The sequence below is a fragment of the Sminthopsis crassicaudata genome, chromosome 3 (assembly GCF_048593235.1).
Source record: "Sminthopsis crassicaudata isolate SCR6 chromosome 3, ASM4859323v1, whole genome shotgun sequence".
Taxonomy (NCBI): domain Eukaryota; kingdom Metazoa; phylum Chordata; class Mammalia; order Dasyuromorphia; family Dasyuridae; genus Sminthopsis; species Sminthopsis crassicaudata.
Genome location: NC_133619.1, coordinates 1,954,119 through 1,971,708, shown reverse-complemented (window position 1 = coordinate 1,971,708; position 17,590 = coordinate 1,954,119). Strand labels below are relative to the sequence as shown.

The 17,590-nt window shown below is 42.5% G+C and overlaps 1 protein-coding gene across 5 annotated transcripts in view; it reads right to left on the bottom strand.

The window, feature by feature from the left end:
* Positions 1-17,590, bottom strand: part of ACAP2 (ArfGAP with coiled-coil, ankyrin repeat and PH domains 2) — an 87,393-nt gene that overhangs the window by 36,220 nt on the left and 33,583 nt on the right. For all 5 annotated transcript variants that reach the window (XM_074297809.1, XM_074297805.1, XM_074297808.1 and 2 more), the window contains exons 3-6: positions 15,354-15,473; positions 14,599-14,652; positions 3,268-3,326; positions 1,448-1,631 (exon numbers count right to left, since the gene is read on the bottom strand). In XM_074297809.1, coding sequence (XP_074153910.1) covers positions 1,448-1,631; positions 3,268-3,326; positions 14,599-14,652; positions 15,354-15,473 — 417 coding nt within the window. The remainder of the gene's footprint in view (positions 1-1,447; positions 1,632-3,267; positions 3,327-14,598; positions 14,653-15,353; positions 15,474-17,590) is intronic.

Genomic DNA, 17,590 nt, shown 5'->3' with positions numbered 1-17,590 from the left:
GTCCCAAAGTGCTCAGGGCAAGATGCTCTAAATTACTGGTAGCAGCTGTCTTTGTGATGGCAAGGAACTAGAAAGTGAGGGCATGTTCACCAGCTGGGGAATGGCTGACCACGCCACGGTGTGATGCCCTCATGCTCTAAGACAGAGCAAGCAGCCTGTTTGAGAAAAACAAGGGAAGTCTTGCATGAAATGAAGAGAGAAAAGAGCAGAACCAGAGGATACTGTCTCCAGGAGCCGTCAGCCTGGTCAAAGAACAACCGTGAGTGACTTCAGTTATTCTAAGCCTGAGCCGGCCACGTGACCACCACAAAGCCACCAACTCCCCCAGCCCTCGGTTAGCTTCCAAGGAAGCCAACGCTATACACCAATGGAGAGGGTTCCCACCAGAATACCTTGCAGAAGCAGTGGGGCAGGGGAGGGGGGGGATCTGGAAGTGTCTGAACAAAAAAGAGAAAAATCCCACCTTCCCCAGAGATGGAAAAGTAATTTTTGATAAGGAATCTATTTTAAGTTAATTTCTTCATGAGCCTAGAGTTGCTAAGGAGCGGAGTCAAGCTGTCAGAAGGACACAAAAGGCAGGTTCCAAGGGCCTCGACCCTAACCCTCCCAGTGACCAAGAGACAAAGAGTTTTCCTCTGTTCTCTGGCTCTCCTCACTTGGTGAGGCTCCTGACTCCGCAGCCCCGGGCCAAGGGACGATCCCAAGAGGCACATGCAGAGCAGGGTCAAGGTAACAAACACCTTGTGTTCTTCCTAAGCCCAAGAGAAAGCCAAGGAAGGCAGCGTTTAACAAGCTTTTAACTCTGCATTCGAGAGTGTTTCCATGCGTCTGCTGTGACCAAGATGGCGGCAAGCCAGAGGAGACAGCTCTAGAGCCAGGCAGGTGGTGGGAGGGCCCTTGCTAACACGTGTGGACGGCCTTCACTTTTAGCAATGGGTCTGTAGGACCTCCCACCTTATTCACAAATGGCTTGGAGCTGGGAGTGGAAGGTGCAGGAAAGCCTAACCAGATCAGAATACTGACCCCAGGCCAGGTAAAAAACAAAACAAAACCTCTAAACAAGTACACGATGGAGTGGGAAATGTGTGTGCAGAAGGCAGTGAGGGGGACACCCAGGGCAGAATATGGGGTCTGAAGTCGGGAAGACCTCAGTTCACTAGCTGTGTGGTTCTGGGCAACTCACTACAATTCCGCCTCAATTTCCTCAATTGCAAAATGAGGCTAACAAAAGGGCTGTCGTCAGGCTTGAGTGAGGTTATATTTGAAAAGCACTTAACCTGGTGCCTGGCACATAAGGGGCATTTAACGAATGACGACCCCTCTGAAATTCTGGGGTGACCTTCCCTTTCCTGGACAGAAAACTGAGAGGGAGAGGGAGGCTACCCCCCGCTCTCTGTCTCCAGGCTCCAACTCCAGCCACTCTGCGGGGCTCAGCTCCCCCGCCTACCTGTAGGACGTAGTCCAGGGCGATGTGCCGGAAGCATTTCCTGGTGGCCGTCAGAATGTTGGTGGCTTCTTCTACTTCATGTTGTTTATTTCTCTGAACCTGGGCGTTTTTCACTAGGGCATTTTCCTTTTCTTCACTGACCTTTTCAAACTGTTTCTTGGCATCTTTGAACTTTCTGAGATCCCTAGAAAAGAACAAGGTCGCTGATTCAAGTCTGGCAGAATCTACTTTAAAATCATTCTGTCCACTGTCTCTCAGCTGTGCCTGTTTGTCCCCCATGTCTGTCTCTCTCAATTCAGAAACACCAGAACCTCTGGGCTGAGAAGGCCCAGACCCTCTGACCCAATGATTGCATGCTGGGCACAGCCCCCCAAGGAGATTATGGACAAAGGCCCCCACAGACACTTGCTGACTCATAGCAGCTCTTTTTGGCAACAAAAAACAGGAGACCCAGTAGATGTCCACGGGCCAGTCCCAGCTAAAGCAATGGCAGCCATGAGTGCAAAGGAACGTGGCTGGACTTCAAAATGGCGGCCAATATGACAACTAGTGAGAACGGTTAGAGTGACAGGAAAGCCCCCCAGAGCTGAGGGAAGGAGCAGGGCTCCCTGACCTGCTGAGTCAGGTACCCAGGAGGGCGACAGACCGAGCCAGATGTCTCCAGTGCTCTGGTGATCTCACTGGGAAGGACCAGGCAGGGAGGGACAAATGGGCAAACGTAGGCAATATAAAAATCAAGAGCACTCAATAAAACTTCATTTTTTGAGAAAGGATGAAACACTTCTAAACATCTATTTATCCCTGACAAAGTCTCTGAGCTGACAATCTCCATAGTTTCTTGTCCGCCACTCCAGACAGTCGATGACCAGCAGGTCCAGGCTTTTTCCTCTGGGTGGATGCCCACCCGCAGACCCTAGAGGAGGTTGCAGAATATTACATTTGGGTCTATCTCCCCACTATCCTGGAGGCCCAGACCGGAAGTGCCAGTTCTAACCACTGGCCATCCTTACCACCTAGCCCTAGAGTCATTGTCCAGAGGTACCAACCCTCACCACTACTGCCAGCCACAAGCCAAAATGCCTTGGGCAGACAGGTCAGTCCAAGAGGACCAGCAACAGTCTCCAGGTCACTGGCTCTGATTTTGATGCACCCATGGGAACAACTAGTGTGCCCGTCAGGAAGCTCAAGAACCCCAGGGCAGCAACATGGCACCTTGCCTATGCCAAACCATCCCCCGGCCATCCTCCAGGAGACCGCCCCCAGCACAGATGGGAGCCTGAGGCTGCCAGGAGAGAGATTGCAGCTCTTGGGCCTGGTCAAAGGTTCACCACAGAAAAGGAGGGAGTTTGATGAAGAGGAGTGACCGGAAGCCAGACACACAGCCAGACCCAACCAAGGGGAGTGTGGTTGTGTGGCAATGCAAAGCTCTTTCTTTTTCCCCAATGGGAAGGGGGCAGGAGACCCAGAGCGCTGCAGCAAAGGGGTCCCTGAAGCACCTTTGAAAAGCTGCATGGAGTGAGGCCCGAGCGAAGCCAAGAGAAACAGGTCAGGCTGCCCAGGCTTCAGGCTTCCTTAAGAGAAATGCCAGGGAGAGAGGAGACCTAGCAGCATCGTCCGGGGCGGGCCTTCTCTTCTGCTCTCACCCATGCGTGGGAATGTCCACTTTACCCAGTGAAAGCGTGGCCACCGGCCTGGTCCCAGGCCCCGGGACTCAGGCTCCATGACTTCTTGCAGAGGATCCTAACTCCCCCACTATCTGATGCCATTCTGTTCTTTATGGAGCTCCCCGGTCTCAGGAACAGAACCAAAGGCTGACTTACTCTTTAACGAACGTCTGAAGTTGTGCCTTAATGGATCTCTGCGTCTGGTCAAACAGGATCTAGAGAACAAAAGAGGAGGAAATGCTTAAGCCGATGGACACTTGGAGAAAAGTCTTTGAGCCAGGTAACCCCCAGAAGAGCACATGAGCACTGGGAAAGGCTGAGGAGTATTCTCTCCCCGTCCACCCAGAATTCCTTCTTTAGGGACTTCCAAACACAAATCTTCTGCTTCCTGTTCTGCCCAAATACAGCACGTTGCGCCAGCGGACAGCACGGCAGCCTCTCCTTCTGAGGCACCCAATGTGGGTCTCAGCCACCCTGCTCGCCCTGTCAGCTGCCTCTCAGACCCTCCCCAACTGTGAACCACACTGGCCAGAGGACAACTGCCTCTTTAAGGGGTTGGAAACATATCAAGAAAATGGGATTTCTGCATCACTCTTCCTTGCACAGAAATGAAAACGACTAAATGGAGGCCCTGGCCTCCTCAGAGCTCTCTGTTCTAGCTGCATCCACCAACCCGCCACCTGCTGTGTCCAGCGGCTCCCGCCTCGGAGGATACTGCTTGAGAGTTGACGGCACTGTGGCAGCCATTCACGGTCCTGAGCACGCCAGTGGCACACTCCTGGGCACCACAGCTGGTGCCAGATGGGCAGGAGAGCCCCAATCCAGCCTCCCCTGGAGGCACAAGCACCGAGTGCACCACTACATCCAGCACTACATGTGTCAGTCACCTAAGGAGGCGGGCAGTACTACCCTGCTTGAAGAGGAGTAAACTGAGGCTGAGAGCCTTTCAATGCTTTGCCAAGGCTCGTCGAGCTAACTGGAGATAGGAGTGTCCAACTTGGCTCTGGACTCCATGCTCAATACTCCTCATCGCTGCCTCAGAACCTCCTATTAGGGATTAATTCCATTGTAAAATGGAGGCCTAACCTGACCCATCAATCTTGATGTTTGTTTTGCTGTCCTGAAATCTCAAATAGTTCGGACTACTGGTTCTTTCAACGCCACAGTTCTGTAAATCCCCTTTGCTTGTTCTGTACAATTAAAATAAAAATTCACTGAAGAAAAGAATTCCTTAAAAAATAAAACTGGCCAAACTGAAAGGGAGCTATAAAAGCTCACTAGAGAAAATAAGTCTTTAAAAATCAGATTTGGATAAGTGGGAACTAATGACTCTATGAGACATCAAGAAATGATAAAATAAATTTTTAAAAATTAAAGAAAATATATAATATCTCATTGGAAAAATAACAGACCTAGAAAACAGAGTGAAGAGAGATATTTAATAATTCATGGACCACTAAAAAGTCATGATGACAAAAAAAAGCCTAAACATCATATTTCAAGAAATTATCAAGGAAAACTGCCCAGATATTGAGAGTAAAACAGAAACTGAAAGAATACATTGATCCCCTCCTTAAAGAGATTCCAAAATGAAAATTCCCAGAAATATTATAGCCAAACTCCAGAGGTCTCAGGTCAAGGAGAATATACTGCAAGCAGCCAGAAAGAAACAATTCAAATATGGAACAACCACCATAATAACATAAGATCTGCCATGAAAACACAAAATTAAGAGACTAAAGGACTTGGAATAATATTTTCCAGGATACAAAGAGAAATGCTGAAGCTTTATGTGGGCTTATTTTATATCCTGCAACTTTGCTAAAGTTGTTAATTGCTTCTAGTAGTTTTTAAGTTGATTCTCTAGGTTTCTCTAACTATATTATCATATATTTGCAAAGAATTGATAATTTTGTTTTCTCATAACCTATTCTAAGTCCTTCCATTTCTTTTTCTTCTCTTTTTGTTAAGGCTAACATTTCTAAAACAATACTGAATAGTAATGGTGATAGTGAGCTACCTTGTTTCACCTCTGATCTTACTGGGAATTCTTCTAGTTTACCTCCATTACATAGATGCTTGCTGATGGTTTTAAATAGATGCTACTTATCATTTCAAGGAAAACTCCATTTATTCCTGTATTTTCTAGTGGTTTTAATAGCAATGGATATTGTATTTTGTCAAATGCTTTTTTCTGTATATATTGATATAATCATATGATTTTTGTTAGTTTGCTTTTCAGAATTTTTAATTTTATATTTAATTGGGAATTTTTTAATCTGGTTTTTTTCCCCTAGCTTTTTTAGTTGCATGCCTAATTCACTGATCTTCTCCTCTATTTTATTTATGTAAACATTTAGAGACATAAAATTTCCCCTAAGAACTGCTTTGGCTGCATCCTCATTTAAAAGTTCAACTGGCCAAATACAAAAGGAGGTAGAAAGCTAACTGAAGAAAATAATCCACTAAAAATTAGAATTAAACAAATGGAAGTGAATGACTCAATGTGACATCAAAAATCAGTCAAACAAAACCAAAAAAAAAAAAAAAAAAAGAAAAAGAAAAAATAGAAGAAAATATAAAATATCTCATCAGAAAAACAATCAATTTGGATTGACTCAGGAGAGCCAATCTAAGACTTGCTAGACTACCTGAAAACCACAATAAAAAAGAGCCTAGAAAAAAATCATTCAAAAAATCATCAAGGAAAACTGCCCTGATATCCTAGAACTAGAGGATAAAATAGCCATTGAAAGAACTTACCAATTATCTCCTGAAAGAAATTCCCAAAATGAAAACTTCAAGGAATATCATAGCTAAATTCAAGAATTACCAGATCAAGGAGAAAATACCACAAGCATTCAGAAAGAAACAATTCAAATATGGAGGTGCTACAATCAGGATTACCCAGGACCTAGCAGTTTCAACTTTAAAAGGATTGAAAGGCCTGGAATATCCTATTTTGGAGGGCAAAAGAGCTTGGACTGCAACCAAGAATCAATTATCCAGTAAAACTAAGCATTATCTTTCAGGGAAAAAGACATTCAATAGGGGATTTTCATTTAATTTTGATGAAAAGACCAGAGCTGAGCAGAAAATATGATCTCCAAATGCAGAACTCAAGAGAAGCATAAACAGATAAAAAAGAAAGGGGGAAAAATTTTTTTAAAGGTTAAAATGTTTACATTCCTATATGAGAAGAAGATATGTTTAACTCTTGAGAACTGTATTTTTAGAAGCATACTTAAAGGGACAGCTAGATGGTGCAGTAGATAGAATGCTGACCCTGAAATCAGGAAGACCTGAGTTCAAATTCGGCCTCACATACTTAATAGTTTCTAGCTCTGTGACCATGACTGAGCAACTCATTTAATCCCAAATGCCTCAGCAAAAAAAAAAAAAAAGGTATACTTAGAGGGTATAGGTATAATTTGACTTTATTGTGATAATATAGAAAAGAAACTTGAGATGGAAAAGGGATTGTACACATCACATGATGATGCAAAAAACACCTATTACAATTGAGGGAAAGAAGGGAGGAGAATGAGCATTGTGTGAATCTTAATCCCTTTGGATTTGGCTCAAAGAGAGAGCATCTGCTATGTTTAGCTTAATAGAGAAACTTGTATCATCCTATAGAAAATTAAAAGGGGAAATAGGAAAGGAAAGGGGGAAGCTAATAGAAGGGAAAACAGAAATAGGAGGGAAAAGGGATAAAAAGGGAGAAGAGCCATAAAAGGGGAAGGCAGATTAAGAGAGGTGGGTGGTCAGAGCAAAACACTGCGGAGGGAAAGGAGAAAAGGAAAGAGAAAAGTATAATTTGGGGAAAAATAAGATGGCAGGAAATATAATTAGTGATCTTAACTGTGAATGTGAATGGGATGAACTCTCTCATAAAACAGAAGTGGAGAGCAGACTGGATTAAAAGTCAGAATCTTACAATATGTTATTTACAAGAAACACATTTAAAGCAGAGTAAAAGTCAGAGGCTGGAGCAGAATCTGTTATGCTTTAGCTGAAGTAAAAAAAAGCAGGGGTAGAAATTCTGATCTCAGATCATGCAAAAGCAAAAATAATCTAATTAAAAGAGATAAGAAAGGAAACTACATCTAGCTAGAGTATCATAGATAATGAAGTACTATCAAGACTAAACATGTATGCACCAAGAGATATAGCATCCAAATACCTAGAGGAGAAAGTTAAGAGAGCTGCAAGAAGAAACAGACAGCAAAACTATACTAGTGGGGGATTTCAAACTTGCTTTCTCAAAATAAAGAAGTTAAAGAAGTAAACAGGATTTCAGAAAAGTTAGGTATGACCAGATCTTTGGAGGAAATTGAAAGGGGACAGAAAATAATACTTTTTTCTCCATGGTACATAAAACCTACACAAAAACTGACCATGTATTATAGCACAAAACCCTCAAAATCAAATGGAGAAAGGCAAAAATAGTAAATACATCTTTTTCAGCTCATGATACAATAAAATTTAAATGTAATAAAGGGCCAGGGAAAAATAGACCAAAAATTAATTGGAATCTAAATAATCTAATCCTAAAGAATGAGTGGATGAAACAAGAAATCATAAATACAATTGCTAATTTCATGCAAGAGAGTGACAATAGTGAGACAACATACCAAAATTTATAGGATTCAACCAAAGTAGTTCCCAGGGGAAAGTGTACAAATATTTTTGTACTCAAGGGCCATTTTCTGTCTTTGATTAATCTGTGATATATACCCAGAAGTGATATCAACTATGGGTCACAGTAACAATCTTTTGTTTAATTTCAATATAAGAAGGCAACAGTTTTCATCTTTCTATAGTAACACCTCTAAATGTCATTTTCAATTTTTGTAATCTTTGGCAATATGATGGGTCTAAGATGGAATCATAGTGTTTTTTAAATTTACATTTGCTTTATTTCTCGTGAGGTGCATTTTTTCCCACAGGACTGTTTATAATTTGCCTTTTTTTCTTTTGAGATTTGCCTGTTTATACCCTTATTAGACAATAGCTAGTGTTTGTAATTATTTATTTCAATTATACCCATATATATATTTCATAGATCTAAGAATTTTATCAAATAAATTTGCTGCAATTATTTCTCCTAGTTACATTCTCTTTTAATTCTAACTGCACGGGATTTATGCAATGAAAATTTATTTTTCATGACTTCTGCCTTTTCTTTAGTCAAGTGATTTATACCAGGAATGCAGGGCTGATTCAATGTTAGGAAAACTATCAGCATAACTGATGATATTAATAACAAAACCAATAGAAATCATATAATTATCTCAATAGATGCAGAAAAACACCTTTGACAAAATACAAAAAGCACAAGAATAAGTGGAGCTTACCTGAAAATGTTTTGTACTATTTACCTAAAGCCATCAGCAAGCATTCTCCATAAAAGGTATAAACTAGAAGCATTTCCATTACAATCAAGGTAAAGCAAGGATGTCCATTTTCATCTCTTTATATAATAATGTAATAGAAATGCTAGCTATAGAAGGTAAGAAAAAAAGTTGAAGAAATTAGAATAGGCAATGAGGAAACTATCACTCTTTTCAGACAACAGGAATGGTATACTTAGAAAATCCTAAAGATTCAACTTGAAAACTACTTGAAATTATTTACAACTTTACTAAAGTTGCAGGACACAAAATATATAAATCATCAGCATTTCTACATAATACCAACAAAGTCCAGCAGCAATAAATAAAGAGAAATTCCAGTTAAAACAACTGTAGAAAATGTAAAATATTTGATAGTCTACCTGCCAAGACAAACCCAGAAACTATAGGAATACAACTATAAAATACTTTTCACACAAATAAAGTCAGATTTAAACAATTGGAAAAATGTTCACTGCTGATGAGTAAGCAACTCAATGTAATAAAAATGACAATTCTACCTAAATTAATCTATCTCAAATATACAGAGAACTGAATTGAATTTATTAAAATCCAAGGCATTTCCCAACTGATAAATGGTCAAAGGATATAAGCAGACAATTTTCAGACAAAGAAATCAAGCTCTCTATAGTCATATGAAAAAATGCTTTAAATCAGAGAAATGCAACAAAACAACTCTGAGGTGCTCCCTCACACCTGTCAGAGTGACTGACTACTATGACAAAAAAGGAAAATGCTGGATGTTGGAAGTGATTGGAGAAAACTGCCAGTAGAGTTGTGAATCGGCCCAACCATTCTAGAGAGTAATTTGGAACTATGCCCAAAGGGCCATCAAACTGGGCATACCCTTTGTTTGATCCAGCAATACCACTACTGGGTCAATTTCTCAAAGATATTTAAAAAAAGGAAATGGACCTATCTGCACAAAGTATTTATAGCCGCTCTTGTTATGGTACCTAAGAAATGGAAATCGAAGGGAGGCCCATCAACTGGACTAATGGGCGAAACAAGTTGGGGTATATGATTGTAATGGAATATTATTGTGCTATAAGAAAGGACAAGCAGAATAATTTCAGAAAACCTAGAAAGACTTTTATGAATTGATGAATAAGGAAGTGAACAGAACCAGGAGAATGTCATATACCGTAACAGCAACAATGTTTGATGAAGAACCGGAATGACTTAGCTGTTCTCAGCAATACAATGGTCTAAGACAATCCCAAAGCACTAACAATGAAGCTACTATCTGCCTTCAGAAAAAGAACGGGTTGTTTGAACAGAGATGGAAGCACTATTCTTCACTTTCTTTTATTCAGGAATTCCTGTACAAAATGACTAACTAATGGAAATGTTACACATAACTGCACATGTCTAATGATGATTTTAAATGACTGACTCACTTTCAGATCTGTCTGGCCCCTTTAAAAGAGATCTTTTTTTAAAAAAAAAGTTCTTTTAATGTCTTTTTTTTTTTTTTTTTTTTTTGAGGAACAGGAGTAGAAGGCAGCTTAGTGATCTACAATCTAACTTCCTAAAATAGAAGAGAAAAAAAGGCTGTTGCTTGAGTTCTTCCAACTTGATTATAGTCACTTAAAGGCCAAAATTCAATGCCAAATCACAGCATCTTATGAAAACAAAGAGATTTCCAATACTCTTAAATCCTAACAACTGTCCCAATGTCTTTTACATGAACACATTTACCTCAACCTAATATGCTTAATATACGTCTGGGTCATTTTGTTTTAAGAATTTTGTGTCTAGTAACATGTTGTTGCATTTAGAAAAGACTCAATAACTGAACTCACACAGTCCAAACGAACCCGGCTGTGACAGGTCTGCTCGGTCTCTTTTCCAATGAAAGAAATGCATTACAAATCTGTGGTCGACTAGAGCAGGCCAAGTCCGACTGCTTCCAGAACTTACCAGATTACGTCAGGCATTTTCCATGTGCCTTATCCAAGAATCCATTATGAAACCTCATCCAACTGACAAAGATATAACTGAACCATAATACAAAGGAGCTTAGAACTTAAGGCTGCTCAGAACCTAAAGTCACTCACGACGTCACAGAAACCTCTAAGTTCCAGCAAACAAGACGCCTGTTCCATGAATTCCAAGTCTACTCGAGGTCACGGCACACAACCTCCTTTGGAACTTATGGTCTTCGGTTCTAGAATACTGTTCTAGTAGCCAAAATTCACATTCCTCCAGCACAGCTCCAAGTAGGGACAAGATCCCCCGATGGCTGTCGCTGCTGCCTTTTTTTTTTTGCTGAGGCAATTGGAGTTAAGTGACTTGCCCAGGGTCACAGGGCTGGGAAGTGTTAAGTGTCTGAATCCACATTTGACCTCAGGTCCTCCAGACTCCAGAGCTGGTGCTCTATCCACTGCGCCCCCTAGCTGCCCCATGGCCACTGCTGCTTTTAAAGCTTGCCAAAGCTAACTCAGTTTGGAAATGGCATTGCTCATTTTCTAGAAGCAGGAACAATAGGTGGGAGCTGCCAAGGGCGACTTCAGGCTGCAAGCTGGAGAAGTTCTCTCTAACTGGGACAGGCTGTGTGAAGACCATAGGTCAGGGGAAGCATCCCCCCACAAGTGGGCCTGCTCATGTTAAGCAGTAAGCCTTCCTTGATGAGGAAGTGCTATAAGGTATCAATAGTCCCTACCCCCAAAGAACTTCCTTTCTAATGGGGAAGCGGCATGCCAATAATTGGGTACATGTAAGATTTATAGAGTAAATGCAGAAAATCTTGATAAGAGCAGCTGGGAAAATGGGGAAAGTCCTCCTACAGAAAGGGGCGTCTGAGCTGAGCCAGAGGCTCCAGGAAGTAAAGATAAGGAGGGAAGAGGAATGGGCAACTTCTAAGTATGGGGACAAGCGAGTACCATAAAGACAGGAAGCAGGTGTATACAAGGAACAGCAGTGGGCCGGTATGGCTGGCTCAAAGGAGGGCAAGAATACGGGAAAGGCAAGAACGGGGCCAACTCTGAAGTTTTTTAAAGGCGGGAGTACTTCATAGTCAATGCAAGAATTATTGTGGAATCACTGGGGTTTACTGAGGGGGAAAAGGTGGCAATTAAAGCCCAGAGTTAGGAAAATCCCTTCTGCTGATGAAGGAAGGCTGGAATGGAGCAGGGAGAGCCTCACATTTTAATTTCTGTGATTTTGCTTCTGTTTTAAACAAAAGCCAAGGGCCCGACTTGTTTCACAATTAACCTGGCAAACTTGACCTTTTTCTGGAATCTGATCCTGTCTGAATCAGTTCAATTAACCAAGAGCAGACTGCTCTGAACCAGGCAATCACATGGGCTAGGACACCATGCAGGGTGAATGACCTCCTGGGGAGGGCCCTGTTCTGTCTGCTTCTTTTAATGGGCAATGTTTCTTCAGCTGACTTTCCCTCACAGACAGCCCTGTGGTACAATCAAAAGAGCCGCAGATGCCCGCCAGGAGATCTGGAAGCTGCCCCGTGCAGTGCCCGCTCGTAGCCCCGTTTTCTTTTTCTATAAAATTCAATTTCTCATGTCTCCACTCTGTTGCCAGCCCTCAGGAAAACGGTGCTAGCTTAGCCCCGAGGGCCCAGACAAGGAAAGCCCTGGGAGAGGAAGCTTCATTACCTCCAATACACGTCTCCATGCATCTGTGTCTCTGGGTGCAGAGGCACAACACCACACAGGTCAGAGAGAATACACATCCTGCACATACGCCTCCAGTCTGCACGCTTCAGTGAAGAGTCACGAAGCCTCTATGACTTTATGTTCCATAATCTCCTCAGGGCTCTCACTGCAGCAATCAATACTTCTCCTACTCCTAATCAACTGCCCCAGCAGCTTCCCAAAGCCTTCCTTGGCTCCCTATCTCCCCACTCCCTCAGCCAAGGAGCAGCTCCCAGGATTTCACACAGAAGAACCATGGAAGAAAGCTCCCCTTTCTCTCCTGTTGCTCATCTCACATCTTTCCCCCAGGAGCTTCCCCAGCATCCTTGTCTCTCTTGAAGAGGTATTTTAGCCAGATCCATGTGTATCTGGGATCCCATCTTCTCCAGCTGTGTGTCCCCTCCCGCACCCTCATTCTCCCTCTAAGCTTCCAGTTCCTCCCTAGGTGCAAGCTCCTCCTTGCTCCCACAAACACTCAGAAGTGAGCCCCGGCAGCTCCTAGCCACCTCCTCTCCTGTTGGGCTGAGTGCTTTCTGCAATCAGCACTTGTTTCCTATCCTCTTGCTTCATTCTAAGTTCTCAGAAATCGAGCTTTGATTCTCCCCCGGACTCAAAACTCTCCCTCTACAGTCACCAAATCTCTTTTCCTGCCTTGGTCCTTCCTGATTGCTCTGTGCATGACACTTTTGAGCTCCCTTCCCTCTCAATTTCCACAGTCTGGCTCTCCTCCAGCTCTCCTCCTCCCTTCTCAATCTCTTTTGCTGGATCTTCTTTCAGCTCTTGAGCTTCTCCTTCTCTGTGATGTCCACAGTTCATCAGCTCTCACGAGCTTCATTGGGCCCACAGAGCCAGCCCGAAACCCAGTCTCACATCTCTGACGTCTCAAGCCAGATGTCCCATAAGCAAACTCCCCTGTCAAAAGCAGAAGTCCTCATCTTGCTCACCAAAGCTCCTCTTCCCCGTTCCCTGCACCTGCTGAAGGCAGTGTCCACAGCTCATCCCATGTAGACAATCTGTTGCCAAGTCTTGTCCTCTAGGTCCCCTCAGCCATGGGTCTGCCTTGCACCGAGAGGATTTTCCTCAAGTGCAGGTAGGGCCACTGTCACCCCCACCACTCCCTGGGACCTCCATGGTCAAACAGCAGCTCACTGGAGTGTGACCCGTCCTGGTCCTTCCCTCCCAACTGTGTAGTTCATGTACTTTATGCCGGCAAGCCCGGCCTGGCTGCTCTCAGAGGGCAGCCCATCTCCTTACTAACTGAACGATACTTTAAGAAGTTTTTAAAAGTGATTATACCCTTGAAAAATACTAACATGCATTTCCACATAAAAAGCACAGGCAAGGGGACAGCTGGATGGCACAGTGACTAGCACGGGTGCTAAGGTCAAATCTGGCCAACATTTACTAGCTGTGTGACCTTGGGCAAGTCATTTAATCCCAACTGCCTCACAAAAAAAGAAAGAAAGAAAGAAAAAGGGTGGGAAAAACCCTACAGAATCTCACTGAAATCCCATTTAAGACCTTCTTTGTGTACACAAGAAAACTGAGCTTCCAGGCATCTGCCCAGGGTCACAGAGCTCATGACTGGCTGAGGTGGAAGTCCAGCACTTAACCTAGTAAGTGGGGTTTCCCCAAAGAAAGCAGGAGGCATGAATTGGATAGAAATGGCTCCTCCAAAAGTCAATCTTAACAAGCAATTTCCTGAGACTGACTAAAAAGAGCTAAGAAAGAAATGAAAAAAGAAATTAACAATCAGAAGTTTTAGAAGGAAAAAAAAATCAAAATTACTATTTATCATTTGTCAAAATACAAGCTATTTATACTCACTGAGCTTATTAGGAATAAATATAGAAACATAAATTTAAATGAATCATAGTAATTTAATATTTAAGTAAAGATTTTTTTTAAATGACCAGTGTGTAAGGTACATCCTTGAGTGTTTTTTTTTCCTTTTTTTTTTTTTTTTTACTTGTTATTTTCTTTAACATTCGGATAATAGAAGACATTACTTCTAAGTCAATGCAGTCCTTCCATCCTAAAGGAAATTGAAGCTATAGAGATTTTATAGCAAAAATCATAAAATGTTCTTTTTTTAAAAGAGAAACTCCTCATAGCTAGTGAATTAAATGGAGGTATTTCAAGAGTCTGACCCCACCCTCAATGCCCCAATCCACTCCATTTCAAAGTAACCCCATTAGATCCAAAATTCCAAAAGTAAGAAGAGCAAAGGAGGCCCATGATCAGACCAGCCACACAGTCTGTGGCCAGTCAGTAAACGAAACTCAAGAGAATTCCAACTTTGTCCCAAATGACTGCCCCCTCCCTTCCCAACTGGAGAACTTGGACATCACTAAGGAATTTTTAGGAAAATATTGCTCATAGTTCTTCACATCCTTGTTAGTGGCAGCACTTACTGTGTGAAAGTTGATCATTTCCTGAAGACTTTCAGAAAATTTGGTCAAGCTTGTCTGCAAAAGAAAGAAATCAAGAGCAGATCTAAGCAAAGGGAAAAAGCATTTATAAAGCACCTCCTATGTGTCAGGCCCTGACTTTTGTTGTAATAAATATTATTCTCCTTTTATTATAAAGAACTAAAATAGAGGCCACAGATATCTGTGGTTCATCTGGGCAAAGATTTGTGGGAACAAATACTTCTTCCAATCACCAAAGGGACAATCTTCCAATGACTCGCGCAGTCTAAGCCAATAAGGCTGTGAAGGCAGGAATATACTGTAGCCTTCGAAATCCCCTGAAACAAGGAACGGGCTGCCTGGTTTGCTCTCAGCCCATTTGCGCCTATGAATGCCGCCTGACTGAGTATTCCCGGGATTTAAAGTGAAACAATGCAAAGTCTGAGCTCCAAGTCCTGTAGAAGAAAGCCCTTGCCCTCCCAATACTGTGAAATTAGAATGAAGTCCCAGTGGGGGCACATCTGACTAGGATGGCATCAGCATCCCCCACCAGTGAGAAAGCTCCTGCATGACCCAGAGACTCGCCAGGGAGTTGAAGATATGGATGCTAAGTCCCATCTCTCTCTGGGTCTTGGTAGAAGGGAAGAAGGGGGAAGGGAGAAGCTCTCTGGGACCAGCAGGACCACTCTGGACACAAGGAGGATCACTGCCCTTGCCTAAATTTTGGGTTTCCTAAATGTCTTTATTTTCATACTCACCTCCACCACAGCATCTCTACTAGAATATTGAGCCAAGTCTCGAATTCCATTCACAAACTGCTTATTTGCGACACAAAAGGCTTTTCCGGTATCAATCATTGCGATACAAAGCTTTACCAGCTGGAAAAAAAAAAAAAAAAAAAAAAAAAACCCTCAGTTTTACAAATCCTTTACATAACAGAATTTTAACACCTTATTTGCAAGACAGATGAAAGACCACTTCATTTCATCATTAAGTAAACAAAATGACCAGACAGTCACAGAAACAGCTCCAGTTTACCCAACTTGCCTCTTTCCCTAAGCCCGTGGGGCCCAGTTAGAGCCCTTTCAAACTCACTTCAGATTCTTATCTATTAAGAACAAAAGCCCCAAGCGCTCAGAGGAGCAGCTCAGCTGAGTCCCAGAGCCTGATCCCCAGCAGGCCAGCAGAAAATCTGCTCCCTACCACCCACCTTCTAGTAATCCTCACAGATATGAGGAAGCACTGCTGGGGGCCAGGGTTTCAGAACAGAAAACTGGAAAGCAGTTTCCCAGAAACTAGAGTTAAATCAGCATTGCACATACACTCCAGTAAGCTCCAAATGGAAATAAAACTGAGACAGAAAAGGTCAGATTCCCAACAACTTAGAGAAGATGCCTTTGGGGGGAAAAAAGCTTGACTCACCAAGGGGAAGAGAAAAAAATGAACAATTTTAACTATATAAAATCAAAAGCTTTTGCACAAAGCCAATGAAGGCAAAAACGGCAGGGGAAACAGTTAATTTGGGGGGGGGGTGTGGAGGAAATCTTTGGAGCAAATAAAAGTCTAACAGCCAATTAAATGTAGGGAATTCTACAAATAAAAAAAGAGTAAGAACCATTGCCAAATAGATAAACAGTCAAAGTCTATAAACAGGCAATTCTCAAGGGAAGAAAGCCAAACAATCAATGGCTACATGAGGGGAAAACCACCTCTCCAAATGATTAATAATGCAATGAATACTAACAAAAATAAACGAAGTCCTACCTAGAGTCTATCAAATATAGTGTGAGGCCTGGAGGCAGGAGAACCTTGATCCCTGTGAGCTGTGTGACCCTGGTCACTTCACTGTTACTTCCTTCAGCTTCCTCATCTGGACAAGGAGGATCAGACTGGCCCCTCCCTCCAGGGTTGATGTGAGGATCAGAGGAGATTGTATCCCTGGCACACAGTAAGTGCCAGAGAAATACTGATCACCATCATCATCATCGTTATTCCTTCGTTCTTGAGTTGATACCATTTTCAGCTTTCAACCCAAAGAGTGAAGCAAAGAGGGAAAAGATGCACATAACGCTAAATTGCTTCTATTATAGCAAAAGAACTGGGAATGAGCGCCCATCAACCAGAATGACTAAACAACTTAAGTTACTACAATGTCTGATTTTATTATTTTGTGAAGTTTTTTTACAAGAAAATAGGCAGTTTTTGAAAGAAGAAAAGGATGCTTGACTGATCAAAAGAAAACCTAAAAAGTAAGAGAGACGGAGAGAACTGACTATTTATTATATACCCACTAAGATGGAAACAAATTTAAAAATAGTTACAACACAGTGTGAATAGTAGCAAAGTCATCCAGAAATTCATGTGACAAAAAGTCTAAGAAAGGAGCAGACCACTTCACTCCCGAGCCTCTGAAGTGTCCATAATGCACCGAGTGTGGGCAACAAGCCATGTGAATCTGAGATCATGATGAAAGGAACGGGTTTCACAGGGATCACTGAATCAGGACAGAATGGAACCCCTGAAGGGCACAGAACTCTGGAAAAGTACATCAAAGTCCAGAGGAAAGGGACGGGCCAAAGGTGGGATAGGGAGCAAAGTGAGAGTGGGAGAAGAAGGAGCAGAGCAGCCTTGGGTACAAAGAAGATAAACTCCCAAGGAAATCCAGGAATCCAGAAGGAGCCATGGTGGAAGACAGATGGTGTGTGTGAAGGGCAACACAGGCAAGAACGAAGAAGGAAGTAGGAGACTGGGAGTCACGGGAACACCAGAAGCCTGACAGAGAAGCATAATCTGGGAAAAGGGACTTCATGTATTTAGACTTGGTAACAGAGCTCTTTCTTACTCAATCCAAAACAGAAGAGCTAATAACAACGTCCAAAGAGCACAGGAACCATGGGGAATGGATCTCACCACCAAGGAAGAGCTACTAACAGAAGAATAAGTGCTAAGAATACAGGGGAAAAGATGCTTCTAGCTCACAATCTGTGGTAGAGAA